Source organism: Lolium perenne, chromosome 7 (genome assembly GCF_019359855.2).
Source record: "Lolium perenne isolate Kyuss_39 chromosome 7, Kyuss_2.0, whole genome shotgun sequence".
Lineage (NCBI taxonomy): Eukaryota > Viridiplantae > Streptophyta > Magnoliopsida > Poales > Poaceae > Lolium > Lolium perenne.
In genome coordinates, this window is record NC_067250.2 from 23792357 (window position 1) to 23812365 (window position 20009).

The 20009-nt window shown below is 42.1% G+C and overlaps 2 protein-coding genes across 4 annotated transcripts; one reads left to right on the top strand and one right to left on the bottom strand.

The window, feature by feature from the left end:
* The first annotated feature begins 4997 nt into the window (after positions 1-4997).
* LOC127318094 (subtilisin-like protease SBT3.8) lies at positions 4998-10846 on the top strand. The gene is made up of 10 exons (XM_051348718.2): positions 4998-5127; positions 5212-5303; positions 5429-5526; positions 6335-6502; positions 6636-7258; positions 8992-9059; positions 9151-9417; positions 9514-9631; positions 9883-10054; positions 10143-10846. Exons 1-10 carry the CDS (start codon positions 5050-5052, stop codon positions 10682-10684), a joined length of 2226 nt encoding a protein of 741 aa, XP_051204678.1. The 5' UTR covers positions 4998-5049; the 3' UTR covers positions 10685-10846.
* Positions 10847-13529: 2683 nt separating this feature from the next.
* LOC127318095 (uncharacterized) lies at positions 13530-17406 on the bottom strand. Of its 3 annotated transcripts, XM_051348720.1 has the most exons (11): positions 17066-17405; positions 16171-16307; positions 15911-16084; positions 15562-15798; positions 15377-15477; positions 15218-15290; positions 15020-15088; positions 14831-14938; positions 14208-14333; positions 13686-13923; positions 13530-13606 (listed from the first exon to the last, which is right to left on the bottom strand). In XM_051348720.1, exons 1-10 carry the CDS (start codon positions 17358-17360, stop codon positions 13729-13731), a joined length of 1515 nt encoding a protein of 504 aa, XP_051204680.1. In that variant the 5' UTR covers positions 17361-17405; the 3' UTR covers positions 13530-13606; positions 13686-13728. The 3 variants fall into 3 exon arrangements, with proteins under 3 accessions (XP_051204680.1, XP_051204679.1, XP_051204681.1); XM_051348719.1 differs by having other exon boundaries at positions 13530-13923; XM_051348721.2 differs by lacking the exon at positions 13530-13606 and having other exon boundaries at positions 13784-13923; positions 14208-14260; positions 17066-17406.
* Between the last annotated feature and the right edge of the window lie 2603 nt (positions 17407-20009).

The following is a 20009-nucleotide window of genomic DNA, read 5'->3' on the forward strand; positions in this document are numbered from 1 at the left end:
GTTCTATGCAATTAAAAAAAGAGCGTGTCTCTCTCCCACACAAGAATGTTAGGATCAACCATATGCTACAAAAAACAAAACTAAAAAAAACTAAAAACAAAAATAAAAACGTTCCAAGAATAACACATAGTATATGAAGCAATAAAAATATAGCGTACAGAAAGATGACCTATTGCTTTGTTGATGAAGAAGGGGATGCATTGGGCATCCCCAAGGTTTAACGCTTGTACCTCTTGGATATTTCTTGGGGTGCAGGGGCATCTCCAAACTTGAGCTTTTGTCCATTCTTCATCTCATCACATCATTCTTCTCTTACTACACTTGAAAACTTTCTTTATACAAAACTTCACACAATTCTCTATTAGTAGCATTAGTACAATTAAAATAAACAAATCCACTTGGTTTTAGTTCTAATATATATGAAACATATATTAATGCATTAGCTACTGTAGGAACTCTTCAAAAATCTCTGTGATCAGAAGAACTAAATAAGAAAGAGATTTAAGAGGCAAATGCAAATAGTGCAAAAATCTGTCAAAACATAACAACAGGTAAAGATCGATTTTTTCCGAAATTCTTCTATTGCTCATCTCAAAAAGTGGTTAACTAACTAAAGTTAGATAATAACCTGGGGTATATGCATAAAAAATGACAGCTCAAAATTACTCTCTGGATATTTTTATGAATTTTTATGGTAACATCACAGAATCTGTTTTCAGGACAGCAACTTCCCTAAATCTTACTTTCTCTCTATTAGAGGCTATTCTTGGCACAAAAACGAAATAAAAATGATAAGGAGAGGTTATTACAGATGTAACAACTTCCAATACTCAACATAAAAGAAAAATTGCAGAAATAAAATGATGGGTTGTCTCCCATAAGCGCTTTCTTTAATGCCTTTCAGCTAGGCGCAGTAGTTTGAGAAGATGCTCACATAAGAAATACGAATTGAAGTAATAGAGAGCATCAATAAGAAAATATGAGACACATTTAAGTCTAACCCACTTCCTATGCATAGGAATCTTGTACACAAATAAATCCACAAAGAACAAAGTGACAAGCATAGGAAGATAACATAAGAGTAACTTCATAACTTTCAGCATATAGAGATGTGTTTTAGTACCATGAAAAATTCTACAACCATATTTTTCTCTCCCATAATAACTTTCAGTAGCATCATGAATAAAATCAACAATATAACTATCACATAAAACATTCTTATCATGAGCCACATGCATAAAATAATTATTACTCCACACATAGCATAGTCATTCTTATTAATTGTAGTGGGAGCAAATTCAACAAAATAGCTATCATTATTATTCTCATCACCATAATCATCAAATACATGAGACATATTGTAATCATAATCAATTTTCTCCACAATAGTAGGTGGACTGAAAATAACATAATCATCATTGTAATCATCATATATTGGAGGCATAGTATCATCAAAGTAAATTTCCTCCTCCAAATCTAGGGAATAAAAAGATCATTTTCATAAAAACTAGCTTCCCCAAGCTTAGACTTTTTCATAGCATTAGCAATAATGGTGTTCAAAGAATTCATACTAATAACATTGCTACTAGCATGCAAGTAAAGTTTCATATGTTTCTTAAATTTCTCTTCAAACACCTCATGTCCTAACTCAAGATAAATACTATAAAGCTCTCTAATTTTGTTGTTGTTTTCCATTAAACCTAACTAGTGAAAATAAAAATAAGAAACAAAAAAATATAATTGCAGAATCTAAAGGAAAAAACTTCGAGCACTCACCAGCAACTAAAAAGAACTCAGTAGCCAGAGGATGTGAGTACCTTTTACCTTACCTCCCCGGTAACAGCGATATAAAAGAGCTTGATGTCTACGCACGCTTCTATTCATGTAGACAGTGTTGGGCCTCCAAGTGCAGATGTTTGTACAACAGGAGCCAGTTTCCCTTAAGTGGATCACCCAAGGTTTATCAAACTCAGGGAGGTACATGTCAAAGATATCCCTCTAACACACCACAAATTCATAGAGACATCCAACTCAAATCATAATTTAGTGAACAAGTATTCTGTGAAATATAGCCTAAGAGACCCACACGGTGCACACACTCCACCTTTACACACGTGGGACAAGGAGTCTCCGGAGATCACATAAGTAAAATCCACTTGAATAGCATAACGACATCTAGATTACAAAGCTCATCATATGGATCTCAATTATGTAAGGCAGCTCATGAGATCATTGTATTAAAGTACATGGGAGAGAGATAAATCACATAGCTATCGGTAGAGCCCTCAGCCACGGGGGAGAACTACTCACTCCTCATCATGGGAGTCAGCAACGGAGATGCAGATGGCGGTGGAGTCGATGGAGATGGCTCCGGGGGCAACTCCCCGTCCCGGCGGCGTGCTGGAATAGAGACTTCTGCCCCCGGATCTTGTCCGCGACGGCGGTGAAGTTACGGAACTTTTCGTGGACGGAGGCTTGTATATTTAGGGTTTTTGCATTGAAGGCTTTATATAGGCGGAAGGGTGAGGTCGGTGGGCGCCCGAGGGCCCCACACCATGCCTAGGCGCAGGTCAAGGCTAGCCCGCGCCTAGGGGTGGTTTGGCCGCCTCAGCGCCCCCCTCCGCATCTGCTTTGGACTCCTTCTTCGCTTCGGTAAAATAGCAACTTCGGCTTTTGTTTCGTCCAATTCCGAAAATATTTCTTGTATAACTTTTCTGAAATACAAAATAGAAAAAATAGGGAACTAACACCGTGGCATCATGTCAATAGGTTAGTTCTGGAAAATGCATAAAAGTGCAACGAAGTGTAAACAAAACATATAGAAATTGGTGTAGATCAAGCATGAAGCATAAAAATTATAGATACGTTTGAGACGTATCATGGTGCAACAAAGAAATTGGCTTTCCCAATTAGGAATCATGTGATATTTCACTAATGAGCCATATTCTAATGGTGTTGATAATTTAGTCATTTACATGCTCTGAATTAATGTGTATTCACACATAATAACCCATATGTACATTTGATGGAAAAAATCATATGCCCTATGTACCGAATGGCAATGAGCATGGGGGAGTCACAAATAGAAAAGAGAAGCGGGTATCTATCTCTAAGAGGGGGTATCTATCTTTAAGAGGGGCGTCCCCACACCAGCAATCATACCAAAACAGAGTTCAAGACCCGTATCTGATATCATATTTGGCCCTAAGCTTAAAGAAGTCTTTAGCCTTGTGAATGTCGAGCCTCCCTATCCCGAGCCAGCAAAGATGTTATTAGCTTTAATGTATTTAATGGGGATAATTCTCGCCTAAATCCACTATAAAGTTTTCAGATCCACTTGATCATGAGTGTCATATTCACATTCTTTTGGTCTACACACTGGCGACCAGCTCACCAGTGGTACTTGCGCTTAGACCATGGTCCTTCCCAATAGAATCGAGAGTGGTGCGAGTAAAACTTGAGGTGAATTCCATCCCAAAGGAGGAACAACCCCACAACAAACATTAGAAGGATCGCGAGGCCCACAACAAACAATAGAATGAGGAACAACCCCATGTCACCGTCATTGTCTTGGATGTTGTCTTGGATGATAATAAGGGTGTCATCCGCGTACGACAAGTGAGAAATTTCCCTAAAATTAAATGTGGGACAAGGCACTGCAGGTGGCCTGCCTCACAACACGACAAAAAGATCGAAATAGCTTCTGCAATGAAGTTGAAAAGCAAGAAATGAGCCTAGCTCATTCGGTTAGGGAAGTGTATGTACAACCCAGCCACCCAGGTTCAAGTCCCCAGGGACGCAGAATTAGGTTCTTATTATTAAAAAAAACACTCTAGAGCTTCCCCTACCGTATTCCTTTCAAAAAAAAATTAAGTTGAAAAGCAATGGAGACAGGGGGTTCCCTTTATGCACCCCCCGTTTGTTTATGAAGAAAGGACCAATCTCTCCATTAATGAAGATTGCAGTTCATCCTGCTGATAAATCCACTGAATTAAACCGGCATCAAAACCCTTTCAAAATCAAGCTTAAGCAATATGCTCCCAAGCTTCTTAACTTTAAGCTTATGAACGATCTCACACCTTCCCTTGATAAAAGCAATTTGATTATGGCTAATAATTGTGTGGTCAATGGGGTATAAGGAAGACAAGCTTTCAAAAAAGATCTTGAAGATAAGGTTGCTGAATATTGATTGGTCAATTAGGGGATGAGATCTGCCCCTTCTCTTCGAATTTGAAGATAATAATGTTGATTATTTCCCCATTTCGAAGAAAAAATCTAGCAATCTGCTCCTTCTCAAACAGAGTACGGTGGAGAGGCTAATTTATCCCAAGGCTGAGCGTGCAAGGCGCAGGACTCGGGCGGCCAAGAATGAGCACACATGGCAAGGAAGAGGATTGAGCTAGCTGGGTGGCGTGAAGTAAAAGAGGATATGGCACAAAAAAAAAACGCCCACTAGGGATGTCATCTCCCTTCGGATTAATTGATGACGTGGAAGCGCTTAAGCGACGACTTTGCCGTTTCGCAATGGGAGCGGCCGTACGTATCCACTGAAATGCAATGGAACTTTTTTTTTTTGACAGGTAAATGCAATGGAACTTGTGCATACGTACGTCGGCTCAAATAATAGTTGAGAGTGTTGCCGCGTTTCAGCGTTTGTAAGCTTGCCTACAGGAGGAACGAATTCAGCTCAACAAATCTTCTGCTCATGGAATGTTTCAGTGTGTCAAAAGTCCACCAAACTTTATGAAATTCCATCCGCTTTCGTCAGACTTTGTTATGATTGGACGTAGATAATGATCATTGCATCAGAAACCTGAATATACTACTGTTTGTGTTTCCTGTTAATTTGGTATACTTGTCTGATCGGGGCGGACCTGATCAAAGCGTCGCGTGTTCTACTGGACATGATCTAGTCTTTTCAACTGTTCTTGCACTACACCCCTATGGTTCTTCATGGCTGCTACATATATATATACATGAACGCGCGAGAGAACACAAAGGACACAAGTCACAATACGACACAAGTAAATAATCTTCTGGAAACCAGACATGGATTTGAGAACAACTTTCTCATGTGTTCTGCTTCTGGTGACATTGCTGCCTCTTTCAGCAAACGCGTCGAGCGAGGTAAGAATTTGGTTACCGAAAACGTTTTTGCTTCTCTTTTGGGGGTGATGTCGGTTACCGAAAACGTTTTTGCGCCGATTCCAGATCTACATCGTGTACATGGGGGAGAAGAAACATGATGATCCGTCAATGGTTACCGCGTCGCACCATGACATACTAACATCTGTCTTTGGGAGGTACTGCTAGCTACCAGTTCATGTCTGAATCATATGCATGTAAACTAAGCACCTCTGGATCGCTTCCTTTTTTCTGTTTTATGAGTGACACTCTCACCTCTTTTTTTTTTGTTTACTTTCAACAGCAAGAATGAAGCCCTGAACTCTGTGGTTTACAGTTATAAGCACGGATTTTCTGGATTTGCGGCAAGGCTCACTGAATCTCAAGCAGAGGCACTTGCAAGTAATAACCATTCGTTAATACTATATGTCATCAGCCTGTACACGTTTGTTTAAAATGCCCCAAGAAATAGCCTCTTGGAAAGTAAAAGTAACGTTCAATTAAATTTTAGTGCTCCTTTGGTCCACTTGGTAAGTTTTGCGGGATTTGTTGAAAAGGCATAAAGGATACGTTATCTATATCAACAGTCGTTGATGTTCATTAATTTATCAGGATACAATCAATATACCTCCCATGTATAAATAAATATTTTTACGCACATATGCCTGCTAAAGACTCAAATTAAAACAATATATGTACTACAGGTACAAACACATGTGTGGTACATTGTAAAGTACATACGTTTATACAGTTCATGCCTATGGATTTTCATATTAGGTTAGTGTGTTTTCAAAGAACACATGAAACTTCCATAGAGTATAAAGCAATCAATTTTGATTTCGTACTTAAATCTCATATGGTTACAAATTTATAAATCTTGGGTATTAACAAGCTATAATGTGAACTAGTATTTCAGGTCCATAAGAAATCGAAATTGCTCTAGTGATACTTAACTTTAGTTCTGTTATTATTTCAGAAAGAAATGATTAGTGTGTAAATAAATAAATAAATTTATAGGTGGTGAGATTTATCAAATATAGCAAGCTTACTACCATCCTTAGACAATAATTATATTGCCCTAACAAGTACATCCAGTGAGTTCATTTGAAACAAAATCTTGAATCATACGGAATGGAGAGCCTATAACTATTTTAGAGCGTCTCAAAATTTTCATGATCAGCTGAAGCTAATCAACATGTTACAAGTGCAGAATTCCCTGAAGTTTTCAGTGTGAAGCCGAACACTTATCACGAAGCGCACACAACTCAGAGCTGGGACTTCCTTGGCCTTGACTATGACGTCCAACAATCACAACAACAGGGCCTTCTGCAAAAAGCAAACTACGGCGAAGATGTCATCATCGGGGTGATCGATTCAGGTTAATCTGCAATCACACGTCTAGATAACTAATAAATCGCCATTCACAAATCCAAAACAAGAAAAGGTAGCCCCACAAATAGGACCGAGATGAACATCATCATCAACTGAACTCCATACTTGTGCTGCTGCAGGTATATGGCCTGAATCCCTGAGCTTTGACGACTCCGGGTACAGCCCGGTGCCGGCGCGGTGGAAAGGCATATGCCAGGCAGGACAGGCGTGGGATGCCACGAGTTGCAACAAGAAGATCATCGGCGCCCGGTGGTATAGCAGCGGCGTCAGTGATGAGGTGCTCAAGGCGAACTACATGTCACCTAGGGACCTCAGTGGCCATGGCACACATGTCGCCTCGACGATTGCGGGTGGGCAAGTGTGGAACGTGAGCTACAAAGGGAGCGGCCTTGGCGCCGGAGTGGCACGAGGCGGGGCGCCACGGTCTAGACTGGGCGTCTACAAGGTGTGTTGGGTGGGCGGGAGCTGCCCGGTGTCGGATATTCTTGCAGCCATCGATGATGCCATAGAAGATGGAGTGGACATCTTGTCCCTTTCACTAGGAGCCGGTGCCGGCGATGAGATCTTCGGAACGCTGCATGCTGTGTTGAGAGGCATCTCCGTCGTATTTTCCGGCGGAAACGATGGCCCACTGCCTTCTACAGTGTCGAATGCTCTGCCGTGGGTCACGACCGTGGCTGCTAGCACCATTGACCGGTCTTTCCCTACCTTAATGACACTTGGGAACAATGAAAACCTGGTGGTAAGTACTACAAAGTCCTCCCTGTCAGGAGTTAGAGAAATCTGAAGTGCTCGATGAACATCAACCGGCCAAAATTGCTCCTTAATGAGTTCTCCATCCCAATTACCATCTGTAGGGTTTATCAAATCATTTACACTATAAGCATAATGGAGCCCTTCGGGGTCATAATTTTCAAGTTATAGCTTGATAGGATCCAATTGTCGTCCCAAATGTTAATTTGGGTACCATCTCCTACTCTCCAAGTGCAACCCTTTTAAAAACTTTCTAGACCCGCTAAAATACTTTTCCATGTTTAAGAGCTACCACTCTTCATTTTTGCACTTAGAAGTTGGTGATGTGGATAATATTTTGCACACGAAACCCTTTCACGTAGAAATTCATGCTCACTCAGAAGCCTCCATGCTTGTTTTGCTAGCATAGTCATGTTAAGACAATGTAGATCTCTAAAATCCATTCCACCACTTTGCTTTGATATAAATAATTAACTCCCACCACACTTTCCAATTCAATGTAGATCTCATATTCCTTTACATATGTTTTTTGGAATTTCGAAAAACATCATAGAAAAAACTGGTATAGCTTGATCAATAGCCTTTATGAAAACTTCTTTACCTCAGATACTAAGCATTTTCTCCATCCATCCACTAATCCTTGCAATTACTCTATAAATCAAGTGTTGAAAACAATCACTTTGTCCAATCCTATCACTGTCAATAGTCCCAAATATTTATCATTCAAAGAATCTGCCATGATAATATAAAATCTAGCATACCTTAGCTCGATTCTCAACCAAAGTATGTGTACGTACTGAAAAAGTACCAGACTTTCCTTAACTAATATTCTAACCCGAGCTTGTACAATAATTATCCGATATCTCTTTTAGCTTCATTTGACCTATCATCCTACATAAGCATCAAATAGTCATCTGCCAATAAAAAATTTAGAAATCGTAGGTGCATCATGGCACACCCGCACCCCTTCAATTTTTCCTCTTGATTCTACACCTCTTAACATACTAGATAGTCCTTCCACTACCAGAAAGAAAACGTAGGGGATAGGGGATCCCGCTGCCATAAACCTCTCGACGGGTGAAAATGTCTGCCTCCATCGAATCAAATCCAACATTGTATTTTACCGAAAAAATACAATGCAAGCCATGATCATGTTGACCCACCTCCTTGCAAAACCCATTTTCAACATGATTTTCTCAAGGTACCACTATTTCACTCGGTCATATGCCGTGTGCATGTATACTTTCATATGCCAATAAAATATTATGTGTTATCAACCTACCGGTGACAAATGCACTTTGATGATCACCTATAATCTTCAAAATAAATTTGTAAACGAAGATACCTTATCAAGATTGTCTACCTTTGGAATTTTCAGAATTGTTGTATTATTCCACCCATCCGGTATAGAAATATTATTCACTGCACATTTATTAGATCATCTCCTAACATGTCGATCCCAATTTATTTTTAGAAAAAACTCCGTGCAAACCATCAGGTCAAGGGCCTTCAAATCTCCAATAGAAAATAGAGCCTTTCTCACCTCTTGAGCTGTAAAAGGAGCCAACTATTTATGCACTAGTTCATCCTAGAATTATGTCTTTCTAATTCATATGTTTTCCAATGAAATTGCACGTTGAAAGTTGGCTCTTTCTTGGGGGAAACTCCGGTTAGAAAAGAGGAGTCACTAGTGAGCTATTTCCCGCTTTGTTTTAAACGCAGGGGCAATCTCTTCACTACAACGCAACTGTGATCAGCGGAGACTTTAAGGCCCTTGTTTATGTCAGGAGGTAATGAAATAAACATCCAGATAGTCTAGATATATTTGGTCTAGTCCTGCATTATTCCAGCGCAATTACGATCTATGTGCGCCGCCTGCAGATGCGACGCGCAGACACTGGCATCCAGGAACGTCACCGGTAAAGTCGTACTGTGCTACGCACCGCGGGCGGCGCCCGTGACGCCACCTCGGGTAGGACTTCGGGACGCCATCAACTTCACGGTGGAGGCTGGCGCGGAGGGCCTCATCTTCGCGCAGAACGCTGCCAACAGCCTCACCGGCCTGGCAGTGTGCGAGGGCATTATGCCTTGCGTGGTGGTGGATTTCGAGATCGCGCACAGAATCGCTTCCTATTGGGATATCACAGAGTGAGGGCTACAATTTTCATCGGCCATCCGGAACAATTAGGCTGCTACAATTTTCTTCTTCTGCAAAACCTCATGTCTGTCTCATGGCCATGCTAGGAATCCGGTGGTGAAGGTGTCGCCTACCGTGAGCGTTGTTGGGGAGGGGGTGCTAGCGCCGAGGGTCGCCCAATTCTCATCGAGAGGCCCCAACACACCGTTTCCCTCCATACTCAAGGTAAAGCACTGTCTCATTATCATATAAGAATGAATTTCGACGCAAATCAAAGCTTTATCAGCTTACGCTATGGATGATATTTCATGATAAAGTTATTGGTAATGATTCAAAGAATTTCGACTTTGGTCAAAACTTATATGCAGTATACGTTGGAACGAGGTGCGCATTTCTTCTTTCGAGAGACATATGGCCCCTGGAATGTTCGAATAATGAAGACTTGTGTCTCTAATCTCTATGCATGTTTTTAACAGCCTGATGTAGCTGCACCAGGAGTCAGCATCTTGGCGGCGGTGGGTGGCTCCTATGTGTTATTCTCCGGAACATCCATGGCATGTCCTCATGTCTCAGCTGTCACCGCGCTGCTCAAGGCGGTTCACAGCGACTGGTCACCTGCCATGATCACGTCTGCTATAGTCACCACAGGTATAAACCGGGCATTTACATAATTGTCTTGAAATCATCTAAATTTCATTGCCTGATTAACTCGGTCATTACTTTGCATCGGCCACAGCTTCTGTGACCGATCGTTTCGGCATGCTAATCCGAGCTGAGGGGATCCCACGAAAACAAGCTGACGCCTTTGACTTTGGCGGTGGCCACATCAACCCTGACAGGGCCATCGACCCTGGCTTGGTTTACGATGTGGATGTGAGAGAGTACACTAAGTTCTTGAACTGCACTATGGGATTGCTTGGTGACTGCGAATCCTACCAATTAAATCTAAACCTCCCGTCGATCGCCGTACCGGACCTCAAGGACAGTGTCACAGTCATGCGCACTGTCACAAACGTAGGCCCAGCGGAAGCAACTTACCAAGCGGTTGTTGATGCTCCCGAAGGGGTAACCATGTCGGTGGAGCCATCCGTGATCACTTTCACCGAAGGTGGGAGTAGCAAAAGTGCGACATTTAGCATCATTCTCACGGCGAAGCAGAGAGTGCAAGGTGGGTACACTTTTGGTAGCCTGACGTGGTCCGATGGAAGTACCCACTTGGTGAGGATTCCAATTGCAGTACGGATTGTGACACAAGATTTTGTTGCAGATACATCATAAATGCGTTGGTAGTTATTGTTTGCTCCTCTTCCTACTTTGGTACACGTACTTGTATTACGAAAATGTGAGTCGTATGTTCGTAATCTATTGTTCACATTATTATCAGGAACTGTTCTACATAAATACAATATACTTGGTTTTGTTGGGACATTGTTCCTTCCATTTTTCTTTCTTTACTGGTATAGTGCAGCAGGTTTATCTACTTGTAAGAGGTACAAAATGTATGAGAACGTCACAAGAGGTACTTCTAGTACTGACCACTAAAAATATACCTAATCATAGGATGGCGCTGAAACCCTTTCACTGGAGAGTTCCGTTGGTTAGTACATTTTCCTTAGTGGCGACATTGGTGCGCCATTGGTGGGGCGGTTTAACCATTGACTGGCACGTGAAAATTGCATGTTAGCTTGGCTTCGCTTTCTCTCCTCCTCTTTTGGACACGGCAAGCAGTTCATGGGCCTCCTCCAGTCTGATTTGATGGTCGTCCAGGGTCAGATGGATTAAAGTGTTTGTATCATCGAGGCGATGTGTTTCCAAAAGTTGTGGGAAATTGAGGTGATGCTTTTCGAGGGATGGGGTTAGGGGGGTCGTATCGTTGTTAGCACAATGAGATTGTTGAAGGCATTGTGCCGTTGACACGATGAGGTTCGAAAGGTGACGCATCGCCCCGAGGGCGGCAGCTCCCTAACACGATGTATCCTCGACATGGTGGAGGCTCCCCAACACAGCGGTAGCGGCTTCCTCGCGTAGCGGAGGCTCCTCTTTTCCCCTCCTTCCTCGAAGGGATGAGAGAGATGATGGCACCCACCTTTTTATTGGGGGAGTGGTGCTCTATTTATAGGGAAATGTTCCATTAAATTACATGGCATGCCATATGCATGTTTACCATCTCAAAGGGTTTAACTAGGTAATCTAGGTTAGGAATATCCATATAGCATCTGCAATATTCCTTTTGGGTTTCCACCTCTCTAATGACTAATTATACTTCAACCATTAACATTTGGTCGCGAGAAAAACTAATATGTGATTAGATTTATGCATCTGGAGGGTCCATCTCTCTATCTATATCTTCTCCTCTTCGGGAGCGGCTTATTGGTGATTTGGGGTACTTCTCTTATCGATATATGGCAATTATGTTTTCATATGTGGAATGATCCCGGGGAGTGCTTCACATCCATATGACGAGGCCGGTTTCGGATTTCTGAACCTATAGGGCCAACGGCTAGGGCATGTGTTTGTGATGTTTTTGGAGGGCGTACAGGACTCCAATTCAGGACGGGTCAGCTCCAATTCTGAAGCCTACATGGCCCAAGTTGTCGAGGGGTCCAAATCAAGACATTTCCACATTTCTCCTATTTTCTCATCTAGACAAATATTCACAAAGGATTCTCGTACGAGCTTCGAAAGAGTTGTACAAGATGCCATATATGAAATTTGTGTCGACTAGAGGGGTCGTGCACCCTTCCTACAAAATACCTCCCTCGGTTAGCGAATGGAGCATAGTACACCAGTGCCTCTACCGGTGTTGTCGTTGATCGAATGGTTGGAACGGAAACAAGAACTTGATCCTAATGAAGTAGAACTTGATCCTAGTGATTCTGGGTCTATATCTCTCTCCATGTATATATAGAGGCATGCATAAATTAAGTTGTATCGGAGTTCGGGCTCCATGGACCACAATATTTTGGATGATTCAAAAATGGTATTTCAAAGTTTTCAAAAAAAAAATCTGTAGACATATAGATGTATTCCTAAAGTGCATAAATTTCAACATAAAATACTTATCCTCTAATCACTTCTGGGACATGAAAATTTCCAACGTGAAATCAAAACATGGGACATTGGTGCAGAAAACGCAGTGCAAAGCATGTCATATGGCAAGACATCAAAATACAGTACATAAGAGTATCTCCACCGACAGCCCCATAAAATCGTTGACATGCGCGCCGGCAGCCATGCATGCCTCTCTATGCATAAAGATAACTAGGTGAGGATCAAAAATGTAGGAGAGAGGATAATCTTTTGGAGGGGGTCCCGTCATGCATGAGTTGAGCTGGAGTTTGTAGCCGACGGTCCCATGGGGTTCGCCGGTGATTGTATTAGGGTCCAAATTGCACCGGTGCTTTTTGGGGAACGTTGGTGGAAGCTTATTTTGTGACCAGAACCTCAATAGACCTATTGGGATCGCTATTGGGGTCGCCGGTGAAGATGCTCTCATAAGACATGTTATGGATGCAGCAAAAGATCACTAGTACAAAACTATTTATAGGTAGCACCTAATAAGTGACCTGGCAACTCCTCCACACGCCATACATAAAACCAGAGGCGTTTTAATTTCTGGTAATGCCACCATTATGAAAATGGACACACCACTTGTAGGCATTGTAACATAAGGCAGTGCAAGGAAGTGCATCCAAAGGAAGTGCAAGAAATAGTCAGTTCACTGCAAACCCAAAGGTGGTGCACAACAAATTCGTAGGCATTGTAACAGAAGGTAATGCACTCGGAGTGCAACACTAATGCACGTGGGATCTAGTTTTTCAAGATTTCAATGCGACTAGCACAAACATGAAAACAAATTGTTATTTACACGCTTCTTTTGGATGATATTTCGATTTTTGTATTCAAGTTTACCAAAAAATAAATCTAGTTGTGCCCTTTGCGGTCACTATCGCGCAGGGAAGGGAAGAGGGAGGGTACTTACCAGGATGCACCACGTGGTGGCACCAGCAGCAACACGGGTTGCCCTACTAGCTTTTCAACTTCTAACTTTATTTAATTCTTTTTGTTCGTCCTCTTTGTTCCGAAAGTTATTTATCCAGGCTGACATGTTTCCATTCCAGGATTTAACAAATTTTGCATAATCTATTTCAATTCCAACGCCCTCAAGTATGTCTCAAACACCAAAAGTAACAGCATGATCTGTGCAAACGTTCACGAGTATTATAACCAGGAGAATATTCTTATTCATTTCTCGACTACGAGAAAGAAGAACACTTACTATCACGGCTCTAGAGCAGTTATGGACACCGTGAACTATAGGCCTAAAACAGAGGCTTCTTTCCCTTCAAAAGACCCATGAGATGCTCAAAGACGTGGGAGCCGCCATCCCGAAGGCCAGAGTGCATGTACTCATTGGTCACCCACAGTCGGATGCCGGCAATCTGGGAGGCCGTCTCCTTGGCGATGTTGAAGTTGACATACATGTCCTCGTAGTACACGGCGGCAGCCACTGGAACCTGCAACAATAGGCCATGCGTCAGATGAAAACAAGCATGAAATTCTAGCCCTACCAACCTTGGCAGCAGCGACCAATGCCCAGTAGGACTGCCACAAAGTTTTAGGAATTCATGGTTTATTTTGTCTGTTTAAATAGATTGTAAGCGATGCTATAGAAATTCAATCCAAAACACAGCACATGTCGAAAGAAACAAGAAGACAAATTCTGAGGTGAAACTAACAGCTGCCCGTCCTTTTTTTTTTCCATGCATAGGAAGATATAATGCTAGGAAGAAGATCAAACCTTATTGTTGTTCAACATGCTGATGTCATACAATGGAGGCCAGTCATCCTTTTCTGCTAACAAATGGGCAACCTCCTTTAGGGGTCTTAAAGCATGGATCTCATCGAAAAAAAATGGAAATACCATCTGCTTATTGGAAATTAACACATATTAGCAATGTGCAGCAAATCTGAAGCAATGAATCTCAGTTCAATACAATGCTGCTAGCATGATAAGTGACATCCTCTTAATCCTTGCATAGTTTTCTCTCAAGATGATTTACCCAAAGGTTACTCAGGTATTAAAAAAGTAGCATCAGACTTGCTTTAGGGCATGTTTGTTTGTGCTGGATGTGCTGTCAAACCTGTTGTGGTGTGAAAGCTGATGTTGTGAGTTTTCTTAGCCTAAATATCATACCTTTCTAAAAAAAGGATGTCAAACTAAGTTAACATTGGAGACCTTTTTATCAAATGGTTTACATAACGACATGCAACTTTGTAATATCCAATTGCCATACTTTGGTAACTATAGACTATTCATTGGTTGAACAAGCCTGCAAGATATGCCTTTCACTTTATGGGTTACTAACTTAGTAAGGAACACGACTTAAATGTATGATGCTCCCCTTAAATATCTAGGCTTACCTCTCCAGTAAGATACACAGGACGTCCTTCTTCTGTAGATTTAACAGGATCAAACAAATTTCCATATTCACTGAAAATCTTATTGGCTGACCATTTTGATGAAGATCCCTGCATCCACGCATAATACTAGACGTGAACAACAGAGTAATGTCGCAGTACCAGTTAAACAGTACAAGTTTCGTAAGTTACCTCACAGTAGATAGACTCATGCAAGAGAGCATAAAGAGGATTTTGATCAAAACCTAACCACATCTCAAACTGCAGAAGAATATAATGTTTGGTTACCCATTAGAAACAATGAAGTAAAAAAAACTATCAAACATTGCACACTATGAATCTCTTAAATTTTAAAGATCAGCATTATGGAGGTATTGTGTTAGTGAGCACCTCTTTCAAGAAGTAATAGCTTATATTCGTTTTTGCACCAGGAACTAGTATAGGATCCCACACCCTCTCGAGTCTGTCCTAGACAAAATGGCAAGGAGTGGCACAGATCAGATAAGTTGCATTCCTTTTTCAAGTTGTGAAGAAAATGTAAAGTATTACAGATAATGCAGTCTTTCAAATCCTCCACCAGAACCTAAACCAGATAGTCCAAGGCACTGCAACATCTTAGGTGTTAACCTGCTACCTGATGGGAGAAGGACCTGATAAAAGAATGTTGCGTAAGATACAAGTCGCAAGTTCACATGGGAAAGGAGGCGCAAAAATATACTCTGAGACTGACTTACTCCTCCACCTTCAGATTCACTTAAGTATCTTACAACCTCATGAATAACTTGAATATCTTGAGGATATCTCTTATAGTACTTTTCATTTTGTAGCTGAACCTGCTTAAAGCAGGCTCTGTACACATTATCTGCAGTGCAGGGCTTTCCTAGTGGTGGAAGCCCTCCGGTCAACAGTACAGATTTAAGGCCCTCCGGAGCAAAACTCAAATACGTAACAGCACAAAATCCACCATAACTCTGCAATGGAAAAGGTGGAAGATGGTATAAATAACAGTGCTACATTAACAACAATAAAAAAAAATGCTAGACGAATAAGTACATCAAGGTCACATGGCGCTACATACTATACCTGTCCCAGAATTGTCCAAGGCTTGCCATCTGGTACAAGAAGCAGACGAATAAACTCTGCATCCTTAACTATGTTATCTGCCCTGAAATGCTTCAAATACTCCACCTGCTCTGCCGCAGTTGTTATTTGAGAAAGAGAAGATGTCGTCAGCGGTGTTGACAGCCCTGTCCCTCGCTGCGAATTAAAAGTATGTCAGCACAAGAAGAGGAGGGGACGAAAATGAAGAATGCAGAGCATCTGTCGAAGAAATTGGAATGCACCTGGTCTAGCAATAGCACGCGGTATTCTTCGCACGCTTTCTTTACCCATCCACTAGCTTCCATGGGACGAGGACTTTCAAATCCAGGACCTCCTTGTAGGTACATCAAATAAGGCAAAGTTGCATCTTCTTTTCCGGCTGTAATGATGCAATTACAGATTCAGGGAAAAAAGATTGACAAACACACAAGTGAACAAGCAGTAACTGAAGCCAGCTCCCCCCAACATGGAATCAACACTCGGTGTTCCAAGTCTACAATGTCGGATTCATCGCATCAACTTAATTCCAATCATTTCATGCATTGACTTCAAACACACAAGTGAACAAGCAGTAACTGAAGCCAGCTCCCCCCAACATGGAATCAACACTCGGTGTTCCAAGTCTACAATGTCGGATTCATCGCATCAACTTAATTCCAATCATTTCATGCATTGACTTCATCAGTGGCCGTGACACTCGGCAAATCATCCTACAATTACACCGGCGGCACCTTACATACTACAGGATTCAGTAAAGCAAGCTGACTTGATGCATCAGCGCTTACTTACTCATTGCTCCTGACTGTGTTAGTGGATAACACGAAAGGTTTGCCAGTATCCGCACTGTCCATTTTCAGTTTTACTAAACGATGCACTTCTTCCTATACTTCCTAAATGATGGAGTACTACTCCCGGCAAAAAAAAATTGATGGAGTATACATCGTGTCCCCAAACCAGAACATTCGTGCTCAAACAAGCACGCGACATTCTGCACGCCCCAGATTTCACGAGCCCTGCCAAACCACCCATCGACCCCTCACCGGATGTGCAGGGCTATCTTATCCTCCTAACTCCGTGACCGCGAGCGCATGGTCAGCGTGGCGGGGGGAGGAGAAGGGAGAAGCGCGATTGGCTCACCAGCAACGACCTCGCGGGCGAAGACGGTGATGGAGGGGGAGCCGGAGGAGGAGTGGTCGAGAGGGACGGCGAAGCGGTGGTCCCGGAGGCTGAGGTCCGGCACCGCGTACCACGCCCCGGCCTGGTGCGGCGAGGTGACGGGAGCGGCCGACGAGGAGGACATGGCCCTGTTCGTCGGGATCGGGCGGCGCGGGAGGCGCAGGCGGAGGCGGACGGCGAGGAAGGCCGGTTGGTGGTGGTGGAGTGTGAGCGCGGCGGCGGTCGCGCAACGGAAGCACGATGTGACGACGGCCATGCCGCGGCCGTCGATTGTTATTTGACGGTGCTGATTTGTTCTTTTTTTTGTGGGTAAAAGGAACTTTAATCATCGTGGAGTCTCGTGGTTGGATTCAAGTGGAAGCTACAGTGATGCTAGCCACTTTTCTTTTCACTAGTAAAAATGCCCGTGCGTTGCCACGGACGAGCGACCATCACACAAAAATAAATCATAAGTATGGGTAAAATACAAAAATTATGTGCTTGACCTATAACATTGTTTCTAACAAGGCTAATTTATGTCATCATACGGAGCAACAAAGCAGAGTAGGGACATTTGTAGTAGGCAAACGGATGGAAACAAAGCCTTTGTATTGTCTCACGAGCCTTATTTTTCTTCCGGAATTTACACTTGAGATATGCATAGCTTCATCACGTGCTTGTGAAGCATGGATGTGAAGAGTAATTCTATTGTGAGCAGGCAACTTTTGGAGAAAAAAAATGAGCACATCAAATGTGTAATGAATAAAGAACTGTCTAGGATAATAAGTACATCATTTTTAAAAATATTCTTGTAACATAACTTAATTATTTCAATTGCATTTTTAAACCATAAACACAAAAATGAAGAACTTATTTTAAAAAATAATATAAATCCAAAAAAAAACCATACAAGGAATTTTTCATATCGCATCGCACCATGTCCTGACTCCTGAATAAGGAAAATGTTTCAAGTGAAGTAAATAGCTACAGTGCTCCTCAATACAGTAGTGTTTTTATTTTATTTTTAAAAGAAACACATTAATGGCCAGCTTCCCTTCTTCGTGGAAGGGAGATACCAGGAAAAACTGCAGGGGTGTTAAAAATTAATAAATTAAAACTGCAGGTGCCGCACATCTCGGAAACTAAATGATCATAGATCATAGTTTGGTACCCGGACATCTATTTTTAATGCCATGTCCATTTTATCACCTTAACATGTTGCCAAAATAGCAGCATTAGATTGCATATCACAATACACATTTCAAAACAGAAGAGAAAAGAATGAGTAACAAAAATTATTACACTTTCCGTCCTTATCTAGAATCACTTTCAACCCCTGGTAAACCGAAAATGATTACAATGCCATTTGTCTTGTGCAGATGGCAAGCTACGAAAAGTTAGGAAACTTAGCACCCGAGGGTTGCGTGCAGACCTGCACCTACTGATCTGAGATTGATGTTGTTGTTGGAGACAGCGATGAATTCGTTGGCCTGGTAGACGCACTGGCCGTTGCCTGTTGGGTGGTCGAGCGCAGCTTGGGGGAGGCATGCGGGGGAGAGACTGTTGTCGATGGAGGTCTTGGCGAAGCATCCCTCTGGCTGAATCTCTCTCTCTCTCGATTTCTCTATCTCTGACCGGCCATCTCTCTGGTTCTAAAAAAATCAATTTCTTTGCCTAAAAGATGATAAATTCAAGACAATGTAGATATATGAGGACCGAAAAAACAATGCAACCGCAATAATCTTTTCATAGACAAGAATGATAAAAGGCAGTCATCACATCGCATCTCCCTGAATATTCTTTTTGAAAAATAAATGACCCTCCTCCCCAGTTAAATGAAGGAAAAAAAGGTAACTGTTATGACATGAATGGCAGACAAAGCCGACCTATTTTCATGTGCTCCAATATTCTTTGTTAAATTGTAACACTACCAATTATAGCATACTATTTTCTATCGTGTTCTCAAATTTTGACGCCCAGTTATAAGTCTCTGACCAATTCTTTTTTACCTTGTTGTGTTAACCCTGGCATCAATGCAGAAAATGTTATGTCCTTTGTGAAATGACTAGGAAAATTGCCCGTGCGTTGCATCGGGAGGAAAAAATGTGTCACGGAGGAACATAAATTAGGTTCTCGTACAACTGCGACGTGTCAATAACAAGCTAATTTCAGTGCATTTGGTGTACTCCGCGGTTTGCTGCCACCGCTTCCTTCTGCATGTCGCTGAGCTAGGTCATCTGATGTGTACGCCATGTGTATGACATCAGAGGAATGCACCTCCATCACCACATCCTCGCCAACTAAATATTGATTTTTCGTTAAACTTGACAAACACACATATGCTATGAAGATGTACATGTAGAATTTTTTTCTCAAAATTTATTGACACTTCGAAATATGATTTTTTTGGTAGAGAGAGTATGTGCAGCTGAGAGCTGAATTGAATTTTCGAAAATATGATGACTATATTCCTTATCAACTCTCTTAAATATTTAACTTAAATAATCTTCTCCCGTGAATCACTTGTTTAATCATGTTTTGAATTATTTGCAAAGATAAATCAAAACTACATATTATATTGTGCATCATACGTGAGCTAAAAAATTGGAAAAAGCTGATGATCCCCCGGAGGATCAAACCGTTTCATCGTCCGCCTAGCTGGCCACGCGTCTCTACTGTGATAAGAAACCGACCACCACAGCAAATGGGACCCACCCACGTTCTCTCGTGCACATCCATTCCCCATTTTATTCTCCTCGCTCCCGCACCGCATCCATGGCGACTCAACGGATCTCGCACACTGCCCGCCTCCCCGTGTGCGGTGTGCCCGCTCGTGCTTCCCTCTCTCCACCCCATGCGGCAACCTCGCCCAGCTCGCGCCGTGCTGCTCTAGGATCTTTCTCGACGAGACCTCACCTTGTCCTCG